This window comes from Sinocyclocheilus grahami, unplaced genomic scaffold (genome assembly GCF_001515645.1).
Source record: "Sinocyclocheilus grahami isolate Dianchi unplaced genomic scaffold, SAMN03320097.WGS_v1.1 scaffold1547.1, whole genome shotgun sequence".
Classification (NCBI taxonomy): Eukaryota; Metazoa; Chordata; class Actinopteri; order Cypriniformes; family Cyprinidae; genus Sinocyclocheilus; species Sinocyclocheilus grahami.
Genome location: NW_015506726.1, coordinates 104,403 through 114,478, shown reverse-complemented (window position 1 = coordinate 114,478; position 10,076 = coordinate 104,403). Strand labels below are relative to the sequence as shown.

Here is a 10,076-nt window from a genome sequence, read left to right as displayed (position 1 = left end):
ATATATATTGTATTTTATATATATATATATATATATATATATATATATATATATATATATATATATAATTTTAAAACACAGAACAGTTATTTATTTTAGTAAAATACTGTATTCATATTTTTATTAAATCATAATTTTAAATTCATTTTTTGTCATAACAATAAATGACTGTTAAAATGTATGACAATTCACAGTCAGGAATATACTGTAAATTCACATTTCATTTTTTGCAGTGCAAGTTAGTATGAAAACAAATGTTGTTCTCCTAATTATGTTTGTTTATTGATGTCTCTGTAAGCTAAAAGAGCGAAAGTACAGCTGGTGAGATTTGCAGTGAGTTTAGCTGGATATGTGAATGAATCTGCAGCGATGGAGGCCATAGAGAAGAAGGTGAGATGTTATTTATATACTGCATGTGTCTGAACGACGACAGATTGATCGGACAGGTATGTTCACATAGTTTCGCTCGAGTGAATGCTGAAAGAGGCGCGATCGAGACTCAGTTACCTGCCGCGCGACTGCAAACCAGTCTCTGCGCACATTCAGCGGTTTATTTATTTCTAATAGCAAGTTTGATACGTGGTTTATTTCGTCCGCACGTTTCCAGTAAGCCTCACAGCCGAAATGGTAAGTTTGTTTAATTTCACATGCTTCAAACCAGCAACATGTGTGTGTGTGTGTGAGGGCTGATGCTGTTTATTGCATCTGACTCTATTGATAATTCTCAGACTTTATTAAGGCTAAATCTAGCTACACATCATCTCGTGCACATGTTTTTATTTATTAATTTTTTTTATTTATTGATTTCCAACATATAATATAAAGGTACTGAGACAAAGATAAACTACAAAAAAGAAATAGAAAATATACAGTATTATATAAATAATAATAATAATACAGGTAAAAAAAAATAATAATAATAATAGTAATTTTTGTCTATTATAATAAATTAAAAGATACGTCTCGTGCACACGTGTAGGCTTGTGTATGTCATCGCTGCCGTCATGTGTTTTGACTTTCTGTGGTCATGCATTGCTGAAATACACCTGATGTTGCAACTCTCGATGATCAAGCGATGAGCACCATTTAAAGGCAAGACACCACCCTAACCCGAGCAGCTGAGCAGAGACCACCCTAACCCTAGCAGCTGAGTAGAGACCACCCTAACCCTAGCAGCTGAGTAGAGACCACCCTAACCCTAGCAGCTGAGTAGAGACCACCCTAACCCTAGCAGCTGAGCAGAGACCACCCTAACCCTAGCAGCTGAGCAGAGACCACCCTAACCCTAGCAGCTGAGCAGAGACCACCCTAACCCTAGCAGCTGAGCAGAGACCACCCTAACCCTAGCAGCTGAGCAGAGACCACCCTAACCCTAGCAGCTGAGCAGAGACCACCCTAACCCTAGCAGCTGAGTAGAGACCACCCTATCCCTAGCAGCTGAGTAGAGTAAAATAGCTTAACTATAGATATTACATCCCCAGTTCACTGACTGCTTTAAATAGCTATTATTATCATTATTACACCTTATCTGAAATGTTAGGTTTAAATATGCAAATAAACAGGTTTTTGTTGACATTTTTTTTCTCTTGTTATCACTGCACATATAGTCAACTGACAGAAAAGCAAATACATTTTAATCATGTTTTTAGGAATAAAATGCTTTATATCTATAACCAGGCTGAATGATATATGAACAAACCCTTCTATAAAAAGAATTAAAACTAGTAAAGTTTGGTTTATGTAAGTGCTGCTCAAGTGGAGAAAGAAACAGCCCTTAATAGATATGTATTGCGATTGGAATCTGAATAGATAAAGTGCAATCAAATCTATCTGTTTTGTTAATGTTCTGGACATAATTGAATCTTATTCCATCCTTGCTGTGTTTTTCACAGGATGGCGATTCGCTGTTTGGTGTCTCGGGTCTGATCATGGAGGTGAGACTCTAATTAACTTGCTCTGGATCAGTCATTTAATAAGAATTAACTTCACTCTTGTTGCATATCAAAGTCCAGCCTGTTCCTTTTACACACAACTCAAGAAAACACCTGGAGGGTTAATTACTGTTGCAGTCATTTTGTCCAGAAAGACATTGTTCAGGATATTATTACGAAATTACTTATGAACGTTTTACTTTCTTATTATTTCACATTTATTTTATTCTGTCGTTCACTAATCACAGCTGAAATCTGCTCTCCAGACGAATCAGATCCTCTCAGATCAGCAGATGGACGCTGGATCCAGCGTAACGTGGAGAGTGCAGCCTGATGGGCAGATCTTCCAGCGGCAGGAACGTAACACAACGGCATGTGGACAATGATTCTATGCTGTCTGTAGGTTCATGTATTTCAAAGACCTTTTCACTTATATTGAGATCAATTTCTTCTTTTATTTCCCGCTTTTGATCAATCATGTCATATACAGGGGAAACTTGATAAACATACACTTTATGAAATACTTGATTCAGTAAAAATAAATAAATAAATAAAACTGCATGATGTCCTTTATGACTTTGGTGCAATATTGCACGAGTAAATGACATAAATAATGCTGTTCTCGATATTAAAATATCTGCAAATCCACAACTAATTGACTGCACTTTTCCCATATATATTTTTTTTAGTTCTAAATCTGTATTATTTATGCCTTTTGGAAAGCACTGTTAGAATCTTGCAGGACAACATTAACTTATCTGCCAGCTCAAAGGGCCATGATAACCATCACCATTGTTTAGACAGTTGTTTAGACCAGTGGTTCCCAACCTTGGTCCTTGAGGCACCTCAACACTGCACGTTTTGCATGGCTCCTTAATCAAACACACCTGATTCAGGTCATCATCTCATTAGTAGAGACTCCAAGATCTGAAAATGGAGTGTCAGAGAAAGGACACATATAACATGTGCAGTGTTGGGGTGCCTCAAGGACCAGGGTTGGGAACCACTGGGTTAGACAGTAGAAAGTGATTGTTTACTGCCCTCTTATGGTTAGGCAGAGAAAGTGGCTACATTATGTTGGTTAAAAACAAACAAACAAAAACTACATTACGAGCAAGCAAATAAACCGCACTGCACGAAATTCTTCACTATTGAATATCTAAACCAATGAGTTGGGAGGCAAGTGAATTAATGCTGAGATCAGATGACATTAGATAACTTTCTGGTGATTCTGAATATAGAAATGTCAATGTAGCAAAGGTTGCGAGTTGGTACAAATGTGTTTATTCCCAAATTGCGACTGTCAAGCTGAGATCTCCTAATCTGAGTGAATATTCAGATGTAATAAAGAGAAGATTATATTGCATTTGTGTGATGGGTGGACATCATCAGGCAAGGTGCCTGAAACAGTTTGCACTGGTTTTGAACAGGTCTCCTTTAACACGCAAGCTGTTGCATTAGTCTTATAGCTTTATAGCAGTGTTTTAATGTCGGGTTCGGGTCAGGATAACACGTGACCTACCTGAGCTCGACAGGACAGGTATGTTCACATAGTTTCGCTCGAGTGAATGCTGAAAGAGGCGCGATCGAGACTCAGTTACCTGCCGCGCGACTGCAAACCAGTCTCTGCGCACATTCAGCGGTTTATTTATTTCTAACAGCAAGTTTGATACGTGGTTTATTTCGTCCGCACGTTTCCAGTAAGCCTCACAGCCGAAATGGTAAGTTTGTTTAATTTCACATGCTTCAAACCAGTAAGAATGCATTAAATAGCGAGCCGCACATTACTGCTGAACAAAACACAACCGCGCGCGCTTCTTTTAATTACAGCATCAATATTGCTACTAAACACAGCGGAGGATGAGCTTATAAAGGATATTTCGTTGACTAACACTGTTGCAGATGCTGAAGACGGTGTGTGTGTGTGAGGGCTGATGCTGTTTATTGCATCTGACTCTATTGATAATTCTCAGACTTTATTTAGGCTAAATCTAGCTACACATCATCTCGTGCACATGTTTTTATTTTTGTATTTTTTTTATTTATTGATTTCCAACATATAATATAAAGCTACTGAGACAAATATAAACTACAAAAAATAAATAGAAAATATACAGTATTATATAAATAATAATACTAATAATACAGGTAAAATAATAATAATAATAATAATAATAAATAATAAAAAACTAAACAGAAAAAAGGACAGGTATGAGATCATCATATAAATAACATAAAAGCTTCACAAAGAGACCTAGTGCGTTTTGCTTTACTGTTTTTCAACCCAAGTAGTAACTCGATATAATTTTTCATGTCTATCTGAAATAACAAAACATTGGGTTTTCCTTTAGCCCATTTCTGTTTATGTATATGGTATTTCCCCATAAATCAAACAAAGATTAACAATAAAGGTCACATGTCTATTCAAATAAAAAGATACGTCTCGTGCACATGTGTAGGCTTGTGTATGTCATCGCTGACGTCACGTGTTTTGACTTTCTGTGGTCATGCATTGCTGAAATACACCTGATGTTGCAACTCTCGATGATCAAGCGATGAGCACCATTTAAAGGCAAGACACCACCCTAACCCGAGCAGCTGAGCAGAGACCACCCTAACCCTAGCAGCTGAGTAGAGACCACCCTATCCCTAGCAGCTGAGTAGAGACCACCCTAACCCTAGCAGCTGAGTAGAGTAAAATAGCTTAACTATAGATATTACATCCCCAGTTCACTGACTGCTTTAAATAGCTATTATTATCATTATTACACCTTATCTGAAATGTTAGGTTTAAATATGCAAATAAACAGGTTTTTGTTGACATTTTTTTTCTCTTGTTATCACTGCACATATAGTCAACTGACAGAAAAGCAAATACATTTTAATCATGTTTTTAGGAATAAAATGCTTTATATCTATAACCAGGCTGAATGATATATGAACAAACCCTTCTATAAAAAGAATTAAAACTAGTTAAGTTTGGTTTATGTAAGTGCTGCTCAAGTGGAGAAAGAAATGGCCCTTAATAGATATGTATTGCGATTGGAATCTGAATAGATAAAGTGCAATCAAATCTATCTGTTTTGTTAATGTTCTGGACATAATTGAATCTTATTCCATCCTTGCTGTGTTTTTCACAGGATGGCGATTCGCTGTTTGGTGTCTCGGGTCTGATCATGGAGGTGAGACTCTAATTAACTTGCTCTGGATCAGTCATTTAATAAGAATTAACTTCACTCTTGTTGCATATCAAAGTCCAGCCTGTTCATTTTACACACAACTCAAGAAAACCCCTGGAGGGTTGTAGATGCAAGAAAGAATATACAAATAATCACTCAAATGTCCAAAGAGGAACCTATGTGTGTGTGTTTGCTCTTCTGATCCAGTCTAAACTCGTTCACTTTGACTTGCTCTCCACTAGAACGGGATCCGCAGCACCTCCTGGAATCCTTTCTGTTCAAACCCACAGGTATTAATGTCCATCAAAACTTCACTCTCAGGAAGATTTGTAAAGAAATTAATACTTTTATTAATAAAAGATGCATTCAATTGATCGAGAGTGAAAGTGAAGACATTTATAATGTTACAAAAGATTTCTATTTCAAATAAATGCTGTTCTTCTGAACTTTCTGTTCATCTGTGAATCCTGAAAAACTAAATATATCACGGTTTCCGCAGAAATATTGAGCAGCACGACTGTTTTCAGCATTGATAATAATCAGAAATGTTTCTAGAGCAGCAAAGCAGCATATTATACTGATTTCTGAAGATCATGTGCCACTGAAGACTGGAGTAATGATGCTGAAAATACAGCTGTGCATCTCAGAAAAGAATATACAAATAATCACTCAAATGTCCAAAGAGGAACCTATGTGTGTGTGTTTGCTCTTCTGATCCAGTCTAAACTCGTTCACTTTGACTTGCTCTCCACTAGAACGGGATCCGCAGCACCTCCTGGAATCCTTTCTGTTCAAACCCACAGGTATTAATGTCCATCAAAACTTCACTCTCAGGAAGATTTGTAAAGAAATTAATACTTTTATTAATAAAAGATGCATTCAATTGATCGAGAGTGAAAGTGAAGACATTTATAATGTTACAAAAGATTTCTATTTCAAATAAATGCTGTTCTTCTGAACTTTCTGTTCATCTGTGAATCCTGAAAAACTAAATATATCACGGTTTCCGCAGAAATATTGAGCAGCACGACTGTTTTCAGCATTGATAATAATCAGAAATGTTTCTAGAGCAGCAAAGCAGCATATTATACTGATTTCTGAAGATCATGTGCCACTGAAGACTGGAGTAATGATGCTGAAAATACAGCTGTGCATCTCAGAAATACATTACAGTTTAACAGATATTCACAGAGAAAACAGCTGTTTTATTTCAGATCTATTAGCAAGCCACTCAAAGCTCATATGGCATTGAAATCCTCACCTGTTCTGTTGAATCTGCTTGTATTTACAGGACTATGATGTGAAAACGGAGAACAATGTGTTGCCAGACATGACGAGTTTAACCAAAAGCAGCAGCATTCATCAGACGCCTGAGTTCTCAGACGATCCTTTTCCAGCTCCGGACTGGGTTTTGTTTCCTCCGCCTGATTTTTATAAAGACGACACTGCGAATGGCTTCCAGAGCACGTCAGCGGCAGGCACACAGAGTGAAGACACAGACATTTTCCAGCCTTTTAAAGAGAAAGCAGGCACTGGTGTGACGCACAGCAGCTCAGCCAATCAGAACGCAGAATCCTGGCCTTCGTCCAATCAGAGTGATCCTCTCCTGGAATTCATCCTCTCCAGACAGAAGAATTTCCGAGCTTCTCCACCACCATCTGCAACCACCGGCGTTTTCCAAGAAGCGTCCGGTTTCCTCGAGACTCCTTCACTGTCCAGCTCGCCGCTCGTTTCTAATACCAACCCGACATCTGACCATATTTACAAGACATCCTCGTCCCACATCGAGACGTTCGATCCTCTGTTTGCCCCTCAGAATGAAGTCCAGTCCAATCAGAAGAGCAGTTACGATCTACTGTCCCATCTTGCTTTGCCAAACCGAGCCGCTCAAGAGACGTCAGCTTTAGCAACACCTTCCACAAGCATCTCAAACGGAGATCCGGTGAGAAACAAATGGCTATGACATGAGAGTTGTGTGGCTTTTAGTTCATTTCTGTTCATTTGAAGCTCATCTGGATTCTAGTGGGACTCTAAAAGTTGACCAGATGAGCTTTTATGCTCAGATCAGTCTTATTTCAGGATCGTTGAGAAACTATTGAATTCAAGTAAATTGGGACCGTTTTTGCCATTGAGACGACTAGGACAAAATAGTGCTCAATTGATCCTATTATTTTGATTATTATTATTTTTTGTTATTTTTTTTTTTAGATATTAAATTTTATTTGTATTATTTTAGTTAAAATATGAATAATTGTATTGTGTGTTTCTGTCATTAGTATTATTATTTAAATATAGCTCTATAGCTTTTTTTCAGTTTTAGTTAGTTTAGTGCTTCAAGATAAACTAAATGAAGATGAGAAATGTTGCTTTGGCAACTAGCTGAAATCGAATCAAATATTATGTTTTGTTTTATGTTATCTCAGTTATAGTTTATTTCAGTAATTTTTTTGTATGGCTCATTTTTAGTGTTAGTTAACTATAGTAACCCCGACTCACATATACTCATGTAAAATGTACAGTTTTTCTCTTCCAACCCAAAATATTAATTATATGTGTAGATATTTACTGTATTAAAAATTACAGTAAAAATTGTGAAATATTATTATAATTTAATACAGCTGTTTACTGTGTGAGTATCTGATCAAATCTAATTTATTTCTGTGATCAAAGCTGTATTTTCAGCATCATTATGCCATTCTTCAGTGTCACATGATTTGCTGCTCAAATTATTTTTATTATGTAGAAAACAGCTGAGCTTTGATGAATAGAAAGTTCAGAAGAACGTTCATTCAAACGGAGATCCGGTGAGAAACAAATGGCTATGACATGAGAGTTGTGTGGCTTTTAGTTCATTTCTGTTCATTTGAAGCTCATCTGGATTCTAGTGGGACTCTAAAAGTTGACCAGATGAGCTTTTATGCTCAGATCAGTCTTATTTCAGGATCGTTGAGAAACTATTGAATTCAAGTAAATTGGGACCGTTTTTGCCATTGAGACGACTAGGACAAAATAGTGCTCAATTGATCCTATTATTTTGATTATTATTATTTTTTGTTATTTTTTTTTTTTAGATATTAAATTTTATTTGTATTATTTTAGTTAAAATATTAATAATTGTATTGTGTGTTTCTGTCATTAGTATTATTATTATTATTATTATTATTATTATTCTTTAAATATAGTTCTATAGCTTTTTTTCAGTTTTAGTTAGTTTAGTGCTTCAAGATAAACTAAATGAAGATGAGAAATGTTGCTTTGGCAACTAGCTGAAATCGAATCAAATATTATGTTTTGTTTTATGTTATCTCAGTTATAGTTTATTTCAGTCATTTTTTTGTATGGCTCATTTTTAGTGTTAGTTAACTATAGTAACCCCGACTCACATATACTCATGTAAAATGTACAGTTTTTCTCTTCCAACCCAAAATATTAATTATACGTGTAGATATTTACTGTATTAAAAATTACAGTAAAAATTGTGAAATATTATTATAATTTAATACAGCTGTTTACTGTGTGAGTATCTGATCAAATCTAATTTATTTCTGTGATCAAAGCTGTATTTTCAGCATCATTATGCCATTCTTCAGTGTCACATGATTTGCTGCTCAAATTATTTTTATTATGTAGAAAACAGCTGAGCTTTGATGAATAGAAAGTTCAGAAGAACGTTCATTTATCTGACATATAAATCTTTTGTAACATTCTAAATGTCTTTATCATCACTTTTGATCAATTTAAAGCGTCCTTGCTAAATAAAAGTATTAATTTAATTATTTAATACATTTTTAATTATACTGACTCCCAGCTTTTTCAATGGTAGAGTGTATAATGTTACAAAAGCTTTTTATTTCAGATAAATGCTGATCTTTGGATCTTTCTATTCATCAAAACATCCTGAAAAAATAATTATATTATATTATTATTCATTATAATAATCAGAAATGTTTCTCGAGCAAATTAGAATGATTTCTGAAGGATCATGTGACACTGAAGACTGGAGTAATGATGCTGAAAATACAGAGAAATAAATTACAGTTTAACACATATTCACACAGAAAACAGCTGTATTAAATTATAATAATATTTCACAACTTTTACTGTATTGTTTGTATTTTTAATCAAATGAATGCAGTCATGGTGAGCAGAAGAGACTTCTTTAAAACACATCTTCCTGTTGAGAAACGTTTGCCTGGTGGTGTACATCGAAACCTGCGCTCATCAGATCATGTCATGGGCTCTTTAGGGCTTTATTAGACCTTATTATAATATGTTCTTCTTGTAGATGTTCAGGAGGCGTCCTCCCAAAGCTGGTCCTCGCAGTAAACCCCCGAAGAGCCTCCTCCAGCCTCCTGCTCTCTCTCAGGTACTGTAGCTCTGCTATCTCTTTCGTAGACGAGCTCTAGCTGATGTTTGTCTTCAGTTTTGTGCTGCCACTCGTTCTTCTGCTGGTGTTCAGATCAGATCCATCCAAAAGCATGACATGTAAACACGGAAAAGCAGATACAATATAATGTCCATTTGGAGAAACGTTTGCCTGGTGGTGTACATCGAAACCTGCGCTCATCAGATCATGTCATGGGCTCTTTAGGGCTTTATTAGACCTTATTATAATATGTTCTTCTTGTAGATGTTCAGGAGGCGTCCTCCCAAAGCTGGTCCTCGCAGTAAACCCCCGAAGAGCCTCCTCCAGCCTCCTGCTCTCTCTCAGGTACTGTAGCTCTGCTATCTCTTTCGTAGACGAGCTCTAGCTGATGTTTGTCTTCAGTTTTGTGCTGCCACTCGTTCTTCTGCTGGTGTTCAGATCAGATCCAGACTACTTCATCATCTCGTCTTTCTCGCTCTTCTTTGCTTTTCACCTCGTCTTTTCTTATTGCTACAAAAGCATGACATGTAAACACGGAAAAGCAGATACAATATAATGTCCATTTGCATAAAACAAAACAAAACTGTAGAGACATTTTTT

General features: G+C 36.2%; 1 protein-coding gene and 2 long non-coding RNA genes across 3 annotated transcripts; all 3 read left to right on the top strand.

The window, feature by feature from the left end:
* The first annotated feature begins 463 nt into the window (after positions 1–463).
* On the top strand, positions 464–2,299 carry LOC107571090 (uncharacterized). Its single transcript, XR_001607131.1, has 3 exons — positions 464–627; positions 1,893–1,934; positions 2,198–2,299. It is a non-coding gene; the product is annotated as an uncharacterized lncRNA (long non-coding RNA).
* A 1,057-nt stretch (positions 2,300–3,356) lies between these two features.
* LOC107571091 (uncharacterized) lies at positions 3,357–5,401 on the top strand. Its single transcript, XR_001607132.1, has 3 exons — positions 3,357–3,652; positions 5,072–5,113; positions 5,353–5,401. It is a non-coding gene; the product is annotated as an uncharacterized lncRNA (long non-coding RNA).
* Positions 5,402–5,869: 468 nt separating this feature from the next.
* LOC107571078 (uncharacterized) lies at positions 5,870–9,485 on the top strand. Its single transcript, XM_016257357.1, has 3 exons — positions 5,870–5,913; positions 6,402–7,052; positions 9,396–9,485. The coding sequence occupies exons 2-3, from the start codon at positions 6,441–6,443 to the stop codon at positions 9,483–9,485; spliced, it is 702 nt and encodes a 233-aa protein (XP_016112843.1). The 5' UTR covers positions 5,870–5,913; positions 6,402–6,440.
* The last annotated feature ends 591 nt before the right edge of the window (positions 9,486–10,076 follow it).

What these genes read in the sequence shown, in the direction of transcription:
- LOC107571078 (XM_016257357.1), top strand. Translation starts at nt 6,441, where the DNA reads ATGACGAGTTTAACCAAAAGCAGCAGCATTCATCAGACGCCTGAGTTC. An exon ending in GCATCTCAAACGGAGATCCG is followed by an intron (nt 7,053 to 9,395) that starts GTGAGAAACAAA and finishes TTCTTCTTGTAG; the next exon opens with ATGTTCAGGAGGCGTCCTCC.